Source organism: Falco peregrinus, chromosome 7 (assembly GCF_023634155.1).
Source record: "Falco peregrinus isolate bFalPer1 chromosome 7, bFalPer1.pri, whole genome shotgun sequence".
Classification (NCBI taxonomy): Eukaryota; Metazoa; Chordata; class Aves; order Falconiformes; family Falconidae; genus Falco; species Falco peregrinus.
This window is the reverse complement of record NC_073727.1, coordinates 3,619,468-3,641,584: the sequence shown is the minus strand read 5'-3', so window position 1 is coordinate 3,641,584 and position 22,117 is coordinate 3,619,468. Positions and strand designations below refer to the sequence as shown.

General features: G+C 46.2%; 1 protein-coding gene across 5 annotated transcripts in view; it reads right to left on the bottom strand.

Moving 5' to 3' along the window:
* Positions 1-22,117, bottom strand: part of MEIS1 (Meis homeobox 1) — a 110,448-nt gene that overhangs the window by 6,920 nt on the left and 81,411 nt on the right. For all 5 annotated transcript variants that reach the window (XM_055810225.1, XM_055810227.1, XM_055810224.1 and 2 more), the window contains exon 9: positions 16,632-16,708. In XM_055810225.1, the coding sequence (XP_055666200.1) occupies positions 16,632-16,708 (77 nt within the window). The remainder of the gene's footprint in view (positions 1-16,631; positions 16,709-22,117) is intronic.

The following is a 22,117-nucleotide window of genomic DNA, read 5'->3' as shown; positions in this document are numbered from 1 at the left end:
CTGTGTCTGAAGGGCATGAGAAGAACTTCTCTTGCGGTTTTGCTCATCAGAAAGCTTAGTTAAAAACCATTTGGAAAAAATCTCCATTGCGATCTAATCATGGCAAAGCCTCGTAACCAGGCTTTACATTCTTTACAAGAAAGAAAAAGAACAGTAAAGATGCGTATGCCACAATAATTACTAGTAAAGGAAGAAGCGTGAGCATGGGTAAAACCACACGGCGCTTGCACAACACAATGGGAAAGTCCACAAAGTGCTCTACTGGGTGCTTGTTTTCACTGCCTTTGCTTGAGGTGGCTTAGCAGGAGCTCTCCTAGTGTCCAGAAAAAGCCACCAGGCCCTTCCCACGGGAAGCAGCTCTGCCCACCCATTCCCCTGCACTGGTGGGGAAAAGAATCACCAGCCGCCGCCTGAAGCTGTTTGTTTTGCCCTCATCAAAAACCAGCACCCATTTCAGCCTCCTCCTGCCACCCCTTCCCCACTCAGCCCCATTCCCCAAAGTCCCACACAAATTTATCAAGATGTTGAGTCCTAATCAAACCTATCTCAAGCAAACGAGCTCAAACGTACCAAGTCCCGGCGCCGATCTGGAAACCTCACACCTGAACTAGGTCATGTTTTGTCAGCAACAGCATTGGATCAATTTTTCTACACATTTCCAATAATAAAAACACCCTCAACTCCAGCAAACAGTGTTGCAAATCAGTTTATCATTATCTTGTACAAACCATGAAAATTAGAATCATGTGAGCAGAAGGTTAGACTAATTCTCCTTTCTCATTATAAGCACAGGTGTAGCACAAACACCATGTGAAATAAGCAATTAAAAAAAATCTGCTTTTTTTCCCCCATTAGCTGCCTTAGCTCCATGACCAATTAGAAAATTGTTTAATATCTGTAATCTGCATTTGCAGAAAGCAATTTCCACAGTAACTCTCCTAAGCAAAACAACAACACAAACCCCCATGCCCCAGCCGTTCCTTTTCGCAAGCCTGGCAGGCTCTGGCTGCCTTTACTCCGTCCTTCTCCTGCCCTATTGCCAGGACCTGTTGCCGGGGCAGGAGGGCAGGGGTTTTGGTAGCTCTGAGGCTGGCTGGTCACCAAAAAGCGTTTACCCCAAAGAAACCCTAAGCCACACTGAGCACGCACACCCCAGCTTCACAACCGTCCCTTTTCCTCCAAACTAAAAGCGCTTGTAAGAAGGCGGCGGAGGGGGATGTGTCTCACAACAAACTACATAGCTAGAGTTCACCAACAATTATCCGCAAGACGTGCCTACGGCAAAATGTATTCTCACCTGTTTGCCCCACGCTATGGCTTGGGATATCTTCTTTAAGAACATTTTACACACAGGTACTTAACAATTATCTTCCTCCTACGCATTCGGGTAAGTATTTTCTATAAGTAGCAATTCTGCCAAACAGCCCAGTGTTTGGATGTCTTTGGGGGGAATTCAGACGCAAGAACATTTTCCTTCTGGGCAAAGTAATAAAATGACATTCTCGCTCCTCCCACTAGAAGTCAAATGGAGGTCAGCTCCCCATCCTTGTATCTGTTTAAATAAACTGGTCCAGCTGTTTGTTTCCAGGATGCCCTTTAACCTTCTGTCCCATCCTCCCTGCCTTTGTAACAGAACGCTTCACTTTGCATTATAGTAGACTCCAAACCACTATGCATTAAAAAAAAAAGAAGAAAGTATTCACTTTCAAGTTTCTTCCTGCATCCCAAACTTGGAATTCATAAGAACCCATCAGATTAAAACTATTAATGTGGCTTGCCTTGAGAGAACACAATGCAGCGCTGTTACGTTTATAAATCACATCTGAGAACTCTTTGCAAGCAAAATTGCTAATTAGCTGTGGCTGCAGAAATATACGGACATGGGGATCATTTCTTCATACTCTCTGTTTTTTCCTTTGATAGAAGGGCCAAGATCTTTCGATCACACTCTGAACTTCCAAAGCTCCAGGCTGACGTAACACCGGCAAAAATGATTGAACAGAAAAGCTAACAGGAAAAACCTCGCTGCCCCTTTTCCCACGTGTTCACATTAACTTATCTTAAGAGAAAGAAACTGCAAATCACCCTAATTTTTAAAAGTTCAGAGGAATGAGGACCTAAAAAATCATTTGCGTATTAAGTGCTACTCAGATGGAGTATCATCAAAATAAAGACTCAGCACAGAACTTAATCATTAAGACAGCCGCATAGCCTTACTGATGCACAGGCTCGGAGACTGACATAAAGTATTTTTCCCCCTACCAGTGCTCTGTGCATTGGTACCTTTGCTCTGATGTGGAAAGGGATTTTTTGGTTTGGGTTTTTTTTCCCCCACAGAGCAGAATCAATAGTGGCACAAACAACATGAGGTCCCTCAGGGTATGAGTTGTCCCCATCTCCCAGCCCAAGGAAGGCTGAGCACTCCGCAGAGCGATGCTCTGGGTTGGGTTTTTTTCCTTTTTTCCTTTTTTTTTTTTTTTTTTTCCCAAGGGGAAGGATCTGGCATAGAGGAAACATCTGAACAGTTGGGCAAACACAGAAGTTTAAAGTATTTATTATTTTTTTCCAGCTAACTTTTCCTTGCCCTTTCGGATACATGAGACTGTGCTTTCCGCCCTGTCCCGAAAGGCAAGAAACCCCCAGCTATTCCACCTGCCTAACCGTAAAGAGGAGGGGGAAACCCTCTTTTCTCCAATTTGCATTTTACTAGGATGTTTTCTCTTAGGCTTCTTGCCCGAGCTCTGTCTCCAGAGGTCACCGGCAGCCTCCCCACTTGGTGCGCGGCCGGTCCCAGGAGCGAGCTCCAGCCCCGGCCCCGGGGACGCAGCAATCCGCCCCTGCACCCTGACCTTCAGCCTGGCCGCCCTCGCTGCCACGCACAAGTTTTGTTTCTTCTCAGCAAGAGGCAGCAAGGCTGGTGATGACAAAAGACTTATTTTAGTTGGAAATTGGCTACAATAATAGCAGCCAGAGAGCAAGGAGTTTCGGAGGGTCACCAAACCCCCCAAAAGGCACAGCTCGCGAAGGCTCAGGTTACAGCCCAAGTGACATTTTCTGCACAGATCTGTTCTTTCTCCCTTCCCCTTGTATTTCACTTCTGTTGAGTGAATAAAACAAGACCTTCCTCCGCTGTCACGAATTTCCAAAGTCACCTTTGCTCAAGAATCCACAGAGCGATCGTGGGGACTTCCAACTTGCAGTCTTTCAATGAAATTCAAAGGAGATGCTGAGACTTCAGCGGTATAATGAATTTTTCTCTCCCCCCAGCCCTCCCACATGAGGGGAGTTTCACACCATTATTGACTTCTGGTACTTGCAGTTGCAGGCTGCTCCCTCTCAATATTGCCCCAAAGCGCCAGAAGTCTGTGTATCACCAGCAGTGCCAAGAAATTCCCGAAAATCTCTCTGCCTCATTTTCTCCTTGAGCTCCTTCTAGCAAACCAGGCGTAAAGACAATGAGAAAGCCCACGGTACCTACAAACCCCGGTGCTAAACGCTCTATTGCCCCTCTGAAAAAAACAGTATCCCCCCTGACAACAAAAAAATCATCATTTTTATAACAGAGGCCAAAGGAACCAGAGCCCTTCAAACTGGCAAATAATTCACTTGTAAAACCAGCCGTGCTCTTTGCTGCATACCCGGATCCTTCATTTATACAGCAGTGAAACAACCTTCTCTATTCAGCACTTAATTCCTCAACACTTAACAGGTTTATCTCTAATAAAAACAACTTAAATGGAAAGTGTGTTATAAACGGGGATTATTACACTCCAGTAACTGCTTTATGCCTTATTTTAACATATTTTCATATTTTCCTGTGTATTTGTTTTCCGGAGCTTTTTAAAGGAGTCAGTAAAAGAAAAGAAAAAAAAAAAAAAAAGCCGTAGAAATTATTTCACCGAGTACTTTCAAGTGTTTTAAAAACAGTCTTAAAAGTAGCAAGCTCCCTCTGCAATTATGAACCGAAAAAATAACGGCAGACTTCTGAATGGTAATCACATCTCCCCATCCCTAAAATGAGAAATAAATGTTAAAAGAGTGCTTACTGCTGTTATTAGAAAGTTCTGATCCTGAAGTCAGTTAGTGAGCTTAATGACCCATAACTACCAGTCATTAGCAATCCATGCTCTCTGTGCTCCCTTTATTTGTAAAGAAAGAAAAAAAAAAAATCCAAGATACTCGAGAAACTTTGTTCAATTTAAAGTCAAACCTTATGAAGTCATGTTTGGCAACTTTTCTTGGTTTCTCCTTCTCCTCCTCCGAACCGAAGACAGTTTAGGACTGCAATACATCATTTACAACACTAAATGGAGGTAGGGAGGGAAGAGAGTACACGGGGCTGCTAACTGCCCACTCCAGACACGTAGTATTGGAATATGCTCCAAACGCAGCCAGTCCACCCGTCAGGAGGATCGGGAAGGTCTCCTGAAAGCTCTCCTCTCCCTCCTTCCTCCTCCGGCAGCACCAGCGCCAGGGACTGTACATAGGGCCGGGGGTGTCGCAAGACAATATTGAAGAGAAAACAAATAAAATACTACGCAAAAAACTAGTGATGAAAAACCACTAATTAGCTGACAAATTTGATGTAAAGCACTAATGAGAGCCATGTGTGGTTCTCCAATTTAGTTTTAAAAATAGCTTCTGACTTCAAGCATTACTATGTGACCCCACCGATGGATTCATGTTGTGCATTCAGAAAAGTTGCTTTCAAGCAGGAGAGTGCTATCGAACCTCTCGCCAGCCAGCCCTGCTAATGCAGCGAGCAGGGCGAGCGCAGAAATAGCAAGCAGAGCGATGGGCTCAGGTAAGCGCTCCTGGAGGGAGCTGGCCATGCCCTACATTTTGGTCGGCCCAACGGCTCTACCCTTGGTCACCTCCTGCTCTTCTCCTGAGCCCTCAAGCCCGGCTTCCCCTCCTGCTCCGTGCCACGCGTCCCTCCCCAGTCACTGTGGGATGCACCCTGCCTCCAAATAAACAGGCGAGACTGGGGGGCCACCACCTGCCAGGGACACCATGGGGCTGCCACCTCCTCGGGGTGGCAGCGAGCCTGGCGGTGGCTCCGGAGGGATGGCCAATGGCTTTCCATGAGGGAGGTCCCACACGCTCCTGGCCCTGCTCTGCCCCCAGCCCCACCTCTGCGCGGGGCTGACGGCCAGTGGTTGCTCGACAGGTCTCTCTAGAAGAAAGCCGGGGAGGAGACGCTTCCCTCGTCTTGCAGAACTGTCCCTGTTCTGCAGTAGGAGGGGAGCTAAAGCCTATTTGTATTTATTTGGTTAGTTCTGAATGAAAAACACGGGAGGAACTGGCTCAGGAGAAGTGACGAGCCGGTGTGCCCGGGGAAGGGCTCCCTGGAGATGCACCTCCTGCTCTGCCCATCTCCAGCGCCCTCCCACAGCCCGGGCAAGCTGATGTTGGCCTTTCTGGTACGCTCTCCTCCTCCTCTTCCACCCCTCCCCTCTGCAAATCCCACTCCAAAAAGCTCAGCAAGTCTCTGGTGAACAGGCAGCTCTGGCATCCCAGTGTCTCCCGCCGATGCCAGGGAGCCGGAGCAGAGGCCGTGCCGCAGGTCCTGGCAGCGCCGGGGAGGGCTCGCAGCAACCTCATTCCCTGACACCGCAACTCCCTCGGGGTGCAAAGCAGATGTAAACTCGCCCTCGGCAGCCAGATGATGTAAGGGGAAATCTTTACATGGCAAAGCGCCAGTGGAGCTGACCTCCCGTCTCTTCCCTGCTCCCAAATCCCAGCGCAGCTGTACGCCGCTGATCTCCGTGTGCCACAATTAGCCTTTAAGGAATATGGCAAGATTCTTCTAGTTGAGCAGCACAAAGGCTGCTCTAGCTCCCGCCCAGGACAGGATTGGCCCCGTACGGTTGGGTATGCAACACACTGCCAAACTCGTGCCTCCCACAGAAATGCTCTCCCTGCCCAAGGACTGGTGCTGTGCAGTCACTTTTCCCCTGCAGAACGGTTTCTCCCGGTGCCACACAGCCTGCTGCCTTTGCTGGGACAGCGGTGTACGGGGTGACGGGGCACACCATGCCACAAACCCCCGCCGCCCGCGGCAGAGGGTGCGCAGGCTCTCCGCAGGCTTGGAGAGCAGCCCAGACCCCGTGCGCGGCTCCCAGCTCCCTGTCTGCTCCCAGCTCCGAGCGGGGTCTGAACCTCAACTTGCCACCTGCACCTCCAGGAGAGCACACCTGGACTCGGCAGCTCAGGTCCTGTCTGGTGCACGCCACCAGTGCAACCCAGCAGCTCCTCTTCAGCTTCAAACCAACAACCCGAGCCCCGCGCGACGGCAGGGATCACACTGGGCATGGGTGAGAACATGCTTGGGAGAGGTGCCCGTGTGATCTCTGAGCTTCCTCCTGCCACATGAGTGGTCTAAACGCAGGGGTCCTCCTTTGGGATCCAAGGCTTTTTCCTACATCAGCCGAGGAGCCTTGCACAAACAGGTTTTTCCCTGTTGGCTCCCACCCGTAGCGCACATGGCGTGGGGGATGGAAGCCCTGCCTGGCTCTCCTGCCCAAGCGAAAGCAGAAGAGGCTGCTCCCACATCTGCCTGCTGGTTTAAGTGCATTCCCACTCACTGAAGGATGCCAGAAAGGATCTGTCTTCCCTCCTGGATGGATCCCCTCGCCCTCCTCGCCTCCAGAAGGCCACTTAAGGAATACGGAGTAACTCGGTACCCTGTCACCCCACGCCGGCTCCTCCAGCCCGTGGGCAAGGAGAAACAAAGCCAGGGTGGCCACACCAAAAGCCCTGACAAGTGTCTTTGGGGGAAAACACCACCACAGCCCCCAAATTAAAAACATAATGAACCCCTACATGGAACCTGTGATTTGTCCATGAAATACCCTTGGACATCGCTCCGGTCCATACCCCGAGACACGCGCTCAGCGCAGAGCAGGGAAGCTGCGATTCCTGTGGTTGCATCCTCCCCACCACTACCGAGGCAACAAACATGAGCATGTTGGTGCATTTCGTCTGATGTGGGCACCTGCAAAACTGGTTTGACTTTTTTTTTCCCCTTTTTTCTCCCCCCCAGCAACCACAAAAGATACAAGTCTGAGTCACAGCCAACCTGAAAAACAGCCCCATGCTTCTGGACAAACTCCCCCCCAAGACATCCTACTTCAAAACATTGTTTTCTAACCACTACTAATAACCTACTTTGTAATCTACTTTATCTAAACATAATTTCCCATTAAGTGAAGTAATTCATTTTGCTTATAATCCTGCTCCTGACAGCATTTTATTCAGGGCAGCAGAAAAGACATCCTCAGAAAACAATGCAAACAAAATACACAGGGCGAGGTCAGAGGAATGTCAAAGATAAAAAGAATTTTGTGAGATGGGATGCAGAAAGCTCAGGGATCAGCCCCCAGATGTTACAAACCACCTTTATAAGACAGGTGAGAAGTCAGCCATCTCTGGGATAAATCTGAATTAAAAAGGAGCAATAGCTACTGCCTTTATCATTAGCCAAAAAAGCCACAAGGACTACAGCGCCTGGGCAGGGGGAGAAAATAACAACCCGTGAAACTGTTACATGACCTAGATTTTGCTGAAGAAGTGCGGAAGTAATATTTTTTTTCAGCAGCATCTGCTGCCGTTTCTTTTCTTTTTCCAAAAAAGTAAAAGAGAAGGCAGAAGCCTCGTTAGCGCTGATGCTGGCATCGCCAGCCATACATCATTTACACCGAAATCATTGCAGGGCAGGCAGGGCAAAACACACGCCCTCAAAAGCACGTCCTCACCCTGCGCCTCTGGCTGTGTTTCATTTTTGAGAAGAGAAAATTGCTTTAGCCAAGAAGGAGGCAACATCTGCCCCGTTTTTAATATTTCAAGCTGACTTTTTAACCAGACGGTTTGTTTTATGCAGGTGCAGCCCGGAGCGAGTGCCTGATGTAAGTGCGAGAGAGGGTCTCTGAGGGCACCTTCCTCCGCCTGCTGGTGTTTCAGTTTGCAAGGGTTAATAGCTCTACACCAATCTCAGCAACTGTTGACACAAAATAGGTGGAGATCAGGTCTGTGCAAGCACAAAATACCAGAAAGGCAAACTATATGTAAACACACTTCAGATAGCTATGACAAGAACAGACCAAAACCTGACTTGCAAAGCAGTGACAAACCATTACTCTCCCCTTCCCCCCTTTTTTTTTTTAGGTGTGTTGAGGGTACGTATTTTTATTTCATTAATTTTTTTTTTTATATTGAGGGTATTTTTCCTGACAGAAGCATCTCTTGCACTAAAAAGAAACCAAGCCCCGAGAACTGTATTTGCAGAAGATGGTGCAGAGTACTCCCCTTGCTTACAAAGCAGCATTTCCACAATACAATAGCAACCTGGATGGGTTTTTTTAAAGCCAAACTCTTGTTTTGAGACAGTGCACACCTGAATCTCAGCCTTTTTAAACAAAAAGTAGCAAACAAAGCCTTCTGACCCCTGATCCTGCAGAGCAAAGCTAGGGCAGGAGTGGAGAAAAGAGCAAGGGGCGAATGTTTGCACAATGCTGTTTCATCTTATTTCCCTGACACCTGACAGCACATTCGTTACAGAATATTAATGCACTGACAAAAAAAAGTTTGTCAGGTACAAAAATACCCCAGAAGAGGATGGAAGGCCTGAGGAACTGAGGGAAAACGGGGGGGGGGGTTGGCTGCGTATTAACTGCTCAAGCGCTGAGCACCTTGTGTTAGTCGAGACTATTGGCAGGTAAACCCTGTTTGCATCACGCGATGCTCTGCAGTGGGAACCAACCTTTCTCCCTCAAAAAAGCATCTGTGTGAATAAAGTAACACCAGTTATTCTATTTGCTCAGTGCTCAGGACGCCACTAATTAGTCTGTTAGTTTGTGCAAAACGATTCCGCATTTGAAATAAATGGTGTTTCCTCTGCTGGCTTTCCCCAGCCCAAATCTGGGGGCTGCCGGAGTGATGGTTAGGGGAAATATCCTCCCCTGGCACTTGTGGGCAGGGTGAGCCCTGCTTTGGGGCAGTTTGGGATGCAAGGAGACTGCTGAGGCTGGACTGAGCAAGAAACCCAGGGTCTATGGGCTCTCCAGGGCGAAAGCCCTTCCTATGCTCCACTTGAAGTCATAGAATCACTGAATGGTTTGGGTTGGAAGGGACCTTAAAAGACCATCTAGCTCCAACCCCCTGCCCTGGGCAGGGACCCCTCCCACCAGCCCAGGTTGCTCCCAGCCCCATCCAACCGGGCCTTGGACACTGCCAGGGATGGGGCACCCACAGCTGCTCTGGGCAGCCTGGGCCAGCTCCCTGCCACCCTCACAGTGAAGACTTTCTTCCTGATACCTGATGTAAATTGACCCTTTTTCAGCTTAAGAGCCCCAGAAGCCAAGGGGAGCCCTTCCCCCAAACCCCTCTTCATCCACCTCCTTCGAGCCCCTGCCCTTTTTGGAAATCTGCGTGTGTTCCGTGCCAAGCTGCATCGCCACCTTCATCCCGCATGCTGAAACCAAACCCCGCATGTTTACATCACTGCGCTGCATTTTTAAATGGATTTACCGAACGAAAAAAAATACCACCCTAAAATCCAGTGATACGATGGCACCTGATGGATCTAGATTCACAACTCTTCCTCCTGTAAGCTATTTGCTCAGCTTTTCTAATAATACCTTGGCTGCCTGGCAGCTCTCCAGGGCTGTCTAAAGCAATATGCAAGCTAAACATTTTTTCATCTGATTTCAATATTTTCTTATGAGTAACTATACAGGATTTTACCTAGTGAGTATTCCTGATTGCTGTAATTTAAGAACAGAGAAATAGACTACAGATGTAATATTATTATTACAATTGGCATTCAAGGTGAAAGGCATAACAATTAGCTAAGACTTAGTGAAAACATAAATGTAAAAATCTGCTTGAAAAGCTCGGCACATGGTACATTTAGAACAGCTAATTTACCACACATATTCTGAATTGCTCAAACGGTGCAACAGTTCACCAAGCAAGATCCTTTTTTTAATAGTTTTCCTGGGGTTTTGTGGGGTTTTTTGGGGGCGTGTGATTTTCATGTTGCAAACACCTACTGTCTTATTTTACTCTGGAATAACAAACAATATGTATTCGTTAAACTTGAAGCATATATTCTTTCTTATTTCTATTTTCTCCTGCTCTCGCATGGCTTCCCCATTAACAAAACTGTGTTTAAATAACACTTGCACACGTATTCTTGAATCACATAGAGAAGAAAAGTAAATAGTTTCCAAAATCTGAGGGTTAAGTTTGTATTACCGAAGTTGAGAGGATAATTTGTGAATGTTTTAACATTTACAAGTAAATAAGTACTTGTATTTACTGTATCTGATTACTGAGAAAAGTATTTGTTATGTTCTTACACAGATTCAAATTGCATCTTGACCTTTTCTCTTTTAATCTGTTTACTGCAACAAAAGCAGTAATAGATACATCTGAAAACAAGCCTGTATTTTCCTCGCCTAGGACTACAAATCCCTGCACGCGACGTGCTCTGCAAAGTGGCAAACCGAGTATCTGGCTGCTTTATTGTAGCCCGTGCTTTGGTAGGCAGCGGGGGTAAAAACCCACCCCCTGCATATAGGACCAGCACCTGCTTTTGCTGTGCTCCCTGCCCCACTTACACCCTAAAAATAGTGCTGAAGTGGGACTGAAGTGGTGCAGTGGTCATGTGCTGGCCTTCTGCATGGGGTGAGGATCGCCCTCAGGAAAGGAACTGAGCGAAGGTGATGCTGACACTTGACGCCCAGCCCCACGAAGGAACCTTCCATCCCCTCCAAGGGGCTGATGTGGGGCTCAGCACACAGGAATCACCACACAACAACATCACTTGGATTTGGGGGAGAGTGGGGTGTGCTTTAGATGCACCAAATCCCAGGCATGCTACGATAAGAGAATCACAGTGGGAAAACAGGGCCCTGGGACTGTTTTTCCAAGAGGTGGCAGGGTGGAGAACCACACAGCCGCTCCTCCTCCCCCTGCGCCTCTGCGGAGGGGTGGGCAGGGGCTTTCTGCATCTGCCCCATCTGCATCCCCCCAACCGCTCCAGCAGCATCCCCTCACCTGCGCCCCTCCATCTGCCCCATCAGCATCTGTCCCCATCTGCATCCCTCCATCTGCATGTCCCATCTGCCCCATCAGCAGCTCCCCCCGTGCCCCCCATCCGTACCCTCCCCACCTGCCCTGTCTGCTCCACCTGTAACCCCGCCATCTGCAAGCCAGGCCAGGCAGGACCGGGAGCAGATGGGAAGGACCCCCTGGCTGGGTGCTGGGGAGCTATCCCCCAGGAGGAGTACAAAATCCTCCCATCCCCGCTGTGCCACCCTGCCTGCCTGTCCTGTGGCACGGAGCTTCATCCCCTGCCCTGTGCACCTCCCGCAGCAAAGCTCCACCACCACCCTCAGCCACGAGCAAAGAGACAGGAGAAAATGTCCTGCTGGAGGGGAATTGTGATGGGGCTGAAAGAGTAATAAAGAATTTCTGCGTGTCTATGTCCTGGCTGTGCCAGGTACAGCAGGGTGGTCTGCTCTTCCTATGGCAAACCCATCACACCCATCACCTGGCTGGTCTTGGAGCCCTTTTAAAATTTCTTTTTTATAAAGGTTCAGCAACAATAACTTCAGCTGTCTCCAAGAAAAATATTAAGGAAATGTATATTATTCGATGTTTTTTTCCCATGTGTTTGGTTGGGGGTTGTTGGTTTTTGGGGTTTTTTTTGAAAGCCTAGGAAATTATACACAAAGTTGAAATTTAAAGAGGCCAAGGTCATAAAATCAAGAACTCAGGAGTTAGGAAACTGTATTATTAGAGCTGCTTGCGCCCTATTCTTTAATCTCCTTTATATGCCAACAGCTCCATTACCAGCTCATGGCACAAATTCCAATAGGGCCCAGTGCCTCAGCCGCCCCAGTGACGACCCGTCTGTTTTAACAACAGGCTAGTCTCTATAATGTAGAAAATTTGATTTCTACAGGAAATAAACTTAATCAAAGTTGAACAAATAATGCAGCAAGCAGCAAGAAAAGCAAAGCAGTCCTGGTTGAAGCAGCTGAACACTGCACTGGAGAAGAGGATTCAGCTCTGATGCTGCCTTGGGCGCTTCGGGAACTGCCGAGTAAACCATCAAGCCCAAACTTTTCACCAGCAGTGACCGATCTCCACATCTTTCCTCCATACCCAGCGCTGAGGGCTGGCAATGTAAGACACTGAGACACTCCAAACCTGGAGCTTCCACTGAAACTTGGGAGTTTTGGTGGTCGTCAGACCTTAAATGTGGGTAACGCTGTCGTTTCGAGTCATCCCACCGTCCCAGACCAACCCACCACCAGTGGCTGTGGTGGACCTGGACTCTCCCAAGCCTCACTCATCACCTGTGAACCAGCACAACGCTACTCTCTCGCTGCAAAGTAACTACAAAAGCATCAGGCAGACCCACAACCCCAGATGCACACAGGCAAGCAGAGGTCAGGGGAGGACTTGGGTATTTCAGCCGCCAGCGCCATAGGAAAGCCCAGCAGTAATTATTAATTCCATCTTCAAGCACACTTTGAATACAGCTCAACAAACGAGGCACTGAAGAATGAGGGTAAGATAAAATATTGACTAGCTGCTCCATCATTGTCTGGTCCATGCCCTAGATAGCACAAGGGTATTTTGGAAAAAGCAGAATGGAAACATCTAATAAAAGGCTGGAGCTTTAAAGATATGAATTTTCAAACTTTTTTTTTTTTTTATAAAAAAGATCATTTTAATGCAGTTGTACGGAACTCTGCTTAAAGAGAGTCACATATAGATATGCACATAGAGGGAAGTTATACAGGCACATTATTCTACAAATATACAGACATTTATCTGTGTGTACCTAGACTTTCCTAAAACATAAACAAGCATCTGACACATAATGCAGCCCCTGATGAGAATTGCTCTCTTTTCTCCGTAGAGTACCAGCAGTAATTATTTACCATTAGTTCTTAATGGGAAGAGGTTCAGCTGGGGATGTAGTAAACAAGAAAACTGTATAGATTGTTCAATATAGCCTGGCTGGCTCTCAGCTGAGGTACGAAGTGATTGGATCGCACCTCCTGGATATTTCAATCCCTGTTTTCATCACCAGGGAAAAGCACCTTATTAACCTGGACTTGGTCTGGTCCCTTCCACGTCCATATAAGCAACACTGTCAAGACCATACAAGCATCCCTCCTAAGTTCACGTTCCCATGCTTCCAACCCTGAGCTGCTGAGGGGCTCAACGACTAGCGAGGCACAGGGACCTCACAGGTTCGTTTAGACCAACCACACCTTGAATTCTGCTACCTTTCTACCTGCCATCTTTTTTTTAGAATTTTTTTTTTAATGATTTTTTTTTTTCAGCAGGGAATGGGCTCTCTCTTCCCACAACCGCCTGTGACAAAAGGACGGTCCTAAAAGGAAATCCTGGTGATTCCCAAGCAAAATCATCGCACATGGGGAAAAAAGAAAAAAAAAAGGGGGTGGGGGGGGGGTGGGGGGAGTGGGGAGAAAAATCCTCCGTGAGGATTGTTTCATTAGTTTAAAAAAATAAAAACTACCCAAGGAAAAGGGTCGAGTTAAAACTGTGGTATTTTTAAAGACATGCCCTACCACAGATCCATTTTCTGGCACGTCTCACATCATCACCCCATTCCTGTGACTCCTCCACCATCAATGGGAGTTGTGTGCATCAGCCCGGGGAGCCCGAACACCGGGCAGGCTGCATGTGAAAAGCACCATTTTTTTCATTATGGCAGAGGACCGAAGTATGCAACTAGCACATACGGTAAAGGCATTCAAAATATGACAAAAAAAATTGTTCAAATGCTTTCAATCTGCAGAAAACAAATGCTCTCTTCACTGGCTGCTCTGTGGCAAACTTCTAATTCCATCCAGAAAATCCAGCATTCCCAGTCTGGGCTAACGACCATGCTACCAGACATGAGTTTATGTTTTTCATGCACATTTCATGTATTCCCACATGCTGTGTTGCTGCCAATAATTTATGACTGATCTGCACCCAGCCTGCCCTTCAGCATTTTATTTAATCTCTGCAACAGTGATTTACAATGACTCATCATTAATACAAAAATGTACATGTGTGTTAACAAGTTTGGAAGAATCTAAGGAGGAAGGCAAAATTTTTTGCAAGTCGTGGCTGAATGACTTATGAGCCCGCTGAATTAAGGCAAAGCTCACCAGAAACGAGTTGTTAGCTCTTCCCTGCAGCAAACAATCTAGGCCAGAAGAGTTTCTTCTCCTGCAAACTGCCTTAGAAGAAAAGGGATTCCGCAAAAGGCTGGGGGAGGGCTGCCCCACAGCCCCCAGTATTTGGGATTTGGTCACCCCGTGGCTGGATGTTTCCCCAGGACGCGCGTGTCTGTGCGCAACCCGCACGCTCGGCTGCAGCCGCCTGGTTTCTCAGCATCCATCACAAAAAGCAGGGGCTGAGCTACCACATCTTGGCATCTCTGCCCACCACCCGTGATTGAAGCGAGCTGCCACTGTCTCTACAGTGTTAAATCTTCATGCGGCTGGGGAGGGAAGGGGGATTGCCTCAATAATTTATACAATTGTAACACTACGGCAGAATTACCAAACAAGCTCAAGCAGAGGAAGCCTGCCCTACATCCACAAGACTTCACTTATAATGTATTTTGACCGGCTTTTTTTTCGTTGCACATAAGGAACGTATAAAAACACATCTGACACCATGCCAAAGTGAAAACTCCTCAAATCTGAGCCAAGACGGGTACTGAAAAACACCCCGAGAAGTCACTCGGGGAGAAATTCCACCAGCTTTAGTTCAAAGCATCCCACGTCCATCATCCCGACAAACGTCTTTGGTGGAGCATCCTCAGCCGACGTGCCTGCGGGTGCCAAACCCTACGCTCCCGAGCCCCTCTGGAGCAGCACACACTTGCTCCAGGTTAAAAAAGACCCCTGACCAACACACGGAGCTTCTCAACTGGCCAAAGTGCCTATCTGAAGGACAACCACATCCCCCAGGGGATCGCCTGGGTGAAGGCTGGAGGACGTAAAGCTGAAGGAAACAGTCATTTCTTCTGGCTGAGCCAAAATACTGTGGGTTACATTTCCTACTAACACATATTTTATGTTTAGTGCCTTTTATTCCTCCATTTTAAAGTAAGTATCTCGGAAGCATACTTCACACCCACTAAGTATTTGGTATTTTCCTTTATTCAGTGTCTTAAAGGGCTGCAAAAAATTGATCTCCCAGGGCTGCTGTGGGGTCACAGAAATTGATAACCCTTACAAGCTATGCTTATGTGAGCCTGCCTGCGTCTCCCAGATAGTGCACTTTGTAAATTAATCCTCCAAAGGCAAATATATTGTAAGTAGCTTGTTATCTCTAAAGTACTAAATTGAAGAATACATGGGATTATATTGACAGAAATTACATTTTCTGTAATGGGGTTTAATATATCTGAAATCTCTCCCATAGGCTCCTACTCCCTCAAAGAGAGGAGGGTTTGTTAATGTAGGTGCAATGGACATCAAGAGCAAATTTATTCACTAAAATGGATTAGGCCATGTAATCAGAGCTTCAGTAATATTAATCTCTGACACTTATTGTACGGGAAAAAAAATACTTTTGTCTGCAAACTGGCATTCCTCCCTCCCCTTTCCCCGGCAGGCTCGCTGTTTGCCTTGGCCATTTTCTGGGTATTACTTCAAAGAGGATAAGGTTTCCCCATCATAAACACTAATCTAAAAATATTAGGACAATTAATTAGATACACTCAGTTTTACAAGGTATTAGATTGCAATACACTTCAAATATGACACTTGTTCTGGGATAGTGGGAGAAACCTGCATTTTGATGCAGTAACAAAGGGCAATAAATCAGATTTTGGGGGTTTTTTATGGGGTTTGCTGTTGTGTTTTTATACTTCAGTCACCAGGAATTCTCACCGGTTGCCTTCTCCATGTCCCAGACGGTTAGCAACCCAAAATCCACTGCAGAAACACCACGGATCCCCCTTTCCTTCGAAGAAATCACTACCACAAACAGATCGGGGGCTCCAGCACCCCTTAGCTGCAGTAAGTAAGACCGCTCCACACCATACTTCAGCAGCAAACAGCCAGGCTGTCCTCAAAGTTTACCCAAACTTTCAAAACTGGACTTTTAAAACAAACTGGTAAAGAGGCAGAAGGATGTCAGTCAAAAAGACACCCCCCCCCCAACAACATTAAACCAAGCACGGCAGCATCCCAACGTAACCACACGCTCCACAGAGACGGCGCCCACCTGCCCCCTCCTTTCCACCCAACACCTAGAGCTCTTCCAAGCCCACCACCCTCCTCATGGATGTGGCTTCTAGGGCAGAAGACGCATCCACAGTCAGGAGGAGGACCGGTACCCAGATGGGAACACACCGAAACCTGCCCAAGCAACGGGAAAACACACACGGCTTCTTTTCCGCGGTAGCAAACCTCCTCATTCCCGTAACCGAAACTGCGCACCCGGCTACATCCCTTTTGCATCAATAAACTGCTGGGGGAGGGGGGGAGCAGAGAAGGGCGAGGTGTGTCCTCAAAAATGCAAAGCGTTAGCCGGAGGGTGCCAGCGGCCGCATAGAAACACTGAGGAAAATTACTTACCAATTGTTCACTTGAAGTATAGTGAGCCCTGTGTCTTGTGCCAACTGCTTTTTCTGTTCTTCTGAAGGGTAAGGGTGCTACAAGACACCAAAATAAATATAAACATTTAAAACAATGCTCTTTTTTTTTTTGGCCTACTTTTTATCTTAAATTAAGAAAAAGAAGAAAAAACCCCAAGCAGAAGCGGGACATCTATTATTGAAAGGTGAAAATGCTGAGGTGTGTCACTCTTTTATAATTATTAATGGGCTACTACATCACTTAATTAATGGCAGTAAAAGACAAGCCAATTATAAAGATTAGTGAAGTGGAGAAATAACTGCTTAGGATACTGGCAGTACCTTGATACTCAAGAAGGATATTTGTTGCATTAGCTGAAAGTTTTTGCACTTGTCTCAAATGACCGATTAGAGTCAAATCACCTTCCCCCCCCCGCCCCCCCCCCCCCGCATTTCACAGAACAATAAAGAATGCGATAAAGCACTTCTCTGTAAAACTAAAACACACTGATGTTTTCTGAGATAGTGAAGACAAATCTTGCCAGTGCCCCAAAATAATTTGCAAATAAGATCAGCATCCTGAACATAAACAAACGCCCCGGTTTTGAACACAGGCCAACGCAAGGTCAATGATCAGCACATTTTTGCCTGACATTAACATAGCTGTGCTGCACTAATCCTAAGAGACAGAAAATAAATACTGGTTTAATTGAAGATAATGTTAAAATTCAATCATAAGTTAAGTTTCTTGTGAGAACTTGATTGCTTTCTCAGAAAATTTGCTTCTGCCTGAATACCGACTGCTTAATAAATCAACAGCAAAAACCACAGCCAAGTTTGAAATTTAGAAATGGCATTTCTGTTCTTTTCCTCCATGTAAAAAGGCAACAGCCAAATATTGCCAACGTAACAATTCCCAGGAAAAACCCTGTTTTGAGGGTCTGGCTTGGCTCCTGACCCAGACACCCAAGCCTCAGCACACATCATATTCAGACCTGGTCTGCTGCAAGGTACTTAACATTTTCAATAAAGCTAATTTGATGTAACTGGTTAGACCTACCCCAACACCCCATTTAGCAGCTGGGTGTCACAAAGCATTTGCTGTTATACACCCATCCCCTTTTTTCCCCCCAAACATTCCCATACTCTTTGGACCTACTCTTTGGTGTAATATTACATGAGATGTAAGCTGAAACCTTGTAAAGCGTAAGAATTTAAAACCTCGTAAAATTCCACAATCTTATTGGTATCGTAACTATTTAGCAGATTTTATATATTCTTGTAAACAGCATAATCTGACATCTAATGGCAATGTCCCACGCCTGCATCACCTCGCTTTACCAAACAGCAATTTTTGTTGTAACACAGGCAACTTCCCTCGGCCCAGCACGCCTGTCTCAAAGCCCGTGGCCATCACCACCAAAAGATACAGGTTTTGCACCCCAGAATGGTGGGGAATTTCCCATTCTTTTAAAAATTCTGATTTCTTGACAGTAAGCCCACAGGTAACCTGTACACCTGTAAACTACCCTACAGTGTTTTCTGCATGCGCGTGAAAGAGCCCCAGAACTGTGAAGTAAAGACACGGGAGAGGGGAGGGGATTTGACTTCTTGTCTTTATGGGTAATTTGCATTTTGCACATGTGAAAATATAGTATGAATTTCATTGTCTGCCTTATATGCACGCGCATCAACAACAAACAGTGGTACTTGACTTACGTCCATCTATCCGAACATAACGTTTTGCTTCTCTTAAAACCAAAAAACCCTACAGAAATCATTTGTAACATTCTCATCTGTATAGTTTACTTCCCATTTCATTACTTTGCTATCAAGCGAGGAAAAAATTATTCTTTTTTTTTCTTATTTCACTTTGCCACCTTACATGTGATCTAATTTTAAGTAATTGAACAAACTGTGTCTAATTTCATGCAGCAAGCAATAATTACTAGACAGCCTCTAGCTATTGGAATTGAGAACTCTGTCTCCATTAAGCAATTTTCAATTGTTCTGGACTTTTTTCCAAATAGACAAGACTGGATAAAATTAGCCATCAGAATAATACAGTCACTGTAAAAATCATTGCTTTAAAAGTCCCAAACCCCAAACTCCTCAAACTGTGGTAACTTTAGGGTCATCTGATTTTTATGGGTTTTTTTCTTCATATCCTAGCACAGCATAAACTTTTAATTTCATGATAAATCTGTAATTGCCATAATCACATGACAGCCTGGGACTTCACGTAGCTAATCCCTCTTAGCTAAAGGTTCACAATGCGGCAGGCTTTTAACTATGATTTGGTGTGGTTTAAAATAATCTTAAATGCTGGCTATCCTTATTATATAAGCTTTCTGTGGGTTGTACGAGTTGTTCCTTTGTAGGCTAAAAAAAAATAATAAAAAAAAAATGACTTGACAAAGAATCAGCATGCCACAGGCTAGGTTGCTATAAAAACATTCAAAGCCTTGTTGCATTCCCACCCACAGGGCTAGGAAGGCCTGTGCTACAGGCAAAGGCAGACATCACGTTGCAACAGAGAGAAATGGGGAAACCCTGAGAACTGCCATTTTACGAAGAAATAGGAAATTCAGTCGAAACTGTTGCTTGTTGGTCTTTATTTCACCCGTGCAAGAACGACAGGTGCCTCCCAAAAGCTTTCTGATGGTTGTTTAAAGGGATAAAGACACAGGCGCGGAGATATGTGTATATGTATTTGCACATATATGTATATTATATTTGCATGTGTACGTAAAAAATATATATAACAATATATAAATATATGTAAACATATATAAATATATATAGAAGTCAAATGGTTTAGTTTTAGGTAAGCCTGTGAAGAGCAGGGACTTGGACTTGATGATCCTTATGGGTCCCTTCCAACTTCAGATACTCTACGATTCTATGAAACATCTAAATATATAGATATATGAATATATACGGAAGTGTGCGTCCAAAAAGACCGTGCTGACTCCGGTTGGCAAGTCCACCTCTCACTCTGGATCACTTTGGGATATCAAAGCAAATTGTACCACTGTTCAATAAACAGTGACTTGAGACCTTCACTTTGTTGTGTACATTAGCTCCTACCATTATCTCTTAAAAGCTTAATTATTTGCAAACAATTGATCAAGATGGGAATTGGAGAAAAGAGATGCTGGACCACCGGGAGAGCTGCAATGCATTAGGAGAGCAAACAGAATTACCTTTAGGTCTTATAATCAGAATTAATGATTGGGACCGTACGCGGGGCAGCGCGAGAGGCTGTAACGCTCTGGCTGGAGTGTTTTCCATTTGATCTGCATTAACACCTCCAGTGAAAGCCATAAAACGGTGATTACAGATGGAAAGGCTGACCCTCCTTCCCAGAACCAGCCCAGCCTGTGCATACTGGAAGACTACAGACAGGCTTTCTTGCCAAGGCCAAAGGAAAAGGGCAAATCCAAGGGGAAAAAAAAGTAGGAAGCAGGCAGGTTAAAAAAAAAAAAAAAAACAAAAAAAAAACCAAACAAAAAAAATAAACCCACCACATTTGAAAGAATAAGGCTGACAAGAGAAGGACTCTGAATCTGGCTCCAGTATTTTCTGATCATGCCTGCTGCTGCTACAGCACTACAGAGCAGCATCCACCAAATGGTATGAGACCTAGCGCTTTTTCCCTTCCATAAATCTAGCGCTGAAATGCGGATTGTTTGGCACCATTAATGTGTTTTTGAGGCTCTGTGGTATTACTTTTAATAATGACTTAGTACAGAAAGTGATTGCTTAATAACACCATCAAAGTCTGCATGCAAATGAAAATTATCCCTGGGGGATTTGCCCAGGGTAGTATGAACAGTTAAGGAACATTTGAAAAGGTAAAAATAACTATGCAAAATATGAGTCAGAGCAGTCGTTTTAGCAGTAACAAAGAATTCAAAGTGACAGAGAGAAAAATGTAACTTTCCATCATATTCTCTCGTCACTGTTTTATGAATTGTATTTAGAGAGCAGCAGTCCTAATAAAAGCCCCTTTTTAAGGCAGCCGAGATCATTTTAGCAAAACAAACAATAAGACTTCTTTTTTTTTCTTACCACCTTTGACTACAGCCAATGGGTAAAGCCTCCAGCAGACACAGATGGAAAGCGTCCAAGTTTGTCTCTTAATGATACCCCTTGTCTGAACGAACTCCTTCCCTCAAACGTTCCACCCTAGGCTGCAAATGCTGGATGCCAGGACAGCGACAGACCTTATCTTATCTGTAACCCCGCTATCAGTAACACCCCCCTTCTCTCCGCCTTGCCCACCAGCGCATCATGATGGTGGCAGAAAAATAGGAAAATAATCCTGCTGGATGATGGGAGGCAAACCTGCTCCTTCCCAGCCCCAGGTTACACATTGCTCCTGGTGCCTGGGCACCAGCCCTGCCACAGCACAGGGGCAGGAGCCACCCCCAAGCAAAAGGTGACACATTACGCTGTAAGGATGTCATGGCAAGCGTCCAGTGTTGCCCTTATCACGGCAGCGCCGTCGCCTGGCTGCCCATGCTGGGAGAACCATTTCGGAAGTCCTTTCATCCCCTTCCTCCAGCCCTCTGCCTCCCCCAGAGCTCAGCGTAACACACCAAGGCGAGGTGACCTTGAGCTAAACTATGGTAGGTGGCGAAGAGAAACGGCCCCCTCCCCAAAACTCATGCCCTCAGGAGTGTCTCTTACCCATCTTCTAACCTCAAAATAAAAAGAAAAAACCACAACGCTATCACTTCCTTGTTCCTGATGAGCCACCCAGCCTACACCTCACCCGGTCACCAGAATAAAGCCCGAGGTCCAGCCCTCCACGGATAAACTCACAGCGGTTTTATGCCGAACCCTAAATCCATGCTTTACCCAGAGATGTGGAGGGTTCGCTACGGCAGCGGTGCAGCGTTTGCATCCCTCCCCTGCCCCTCCCTCCCCCCGGCTTGCATTTGAACTCTTCACATTAGTGATCAAGTTGATCTACGAGAAATTCTCATTATTTTTTTTAATATCCATAATGCCTTCCTATTGTCTCTCAGCTTTATGAATTAGTTTTACTGTTGCAGTGAATGCTTTTTTTGTCCCCTGACTGCACATTATCAAAGGGACACTTTGTGCCTGCCATTTGCATCACAAAAGCGGGGCATGGTGTAGTCTAAGAACAGAGCCTGAATTTATAGCAGTCGAGTCCTGGATCCTCACACATGCCGGCCTCCGAAAGAATAACGGGAGTTCCTGCCTTTGCAAAGTAGCCCCAAAAAATGGCTGGATCGCTCTTCATGAAGCCACAGATCACAACCTGCTTTCTTCCTCGGCCACCGGCGGATTTAGCGGGAGTGATAAAAGGCGGCGTTGAGCCCCCTCGCCTGTTCCGCAGGCTGCACCGATGGGTTTATAGACCGCTCCTGCGACCTGCTTTATATGCAGGCAAGGCTGTAAAAAGTTGCCAAGTCGAGGTGACCTGCTGGGGTAGGGTGGGCGGGAATCAAC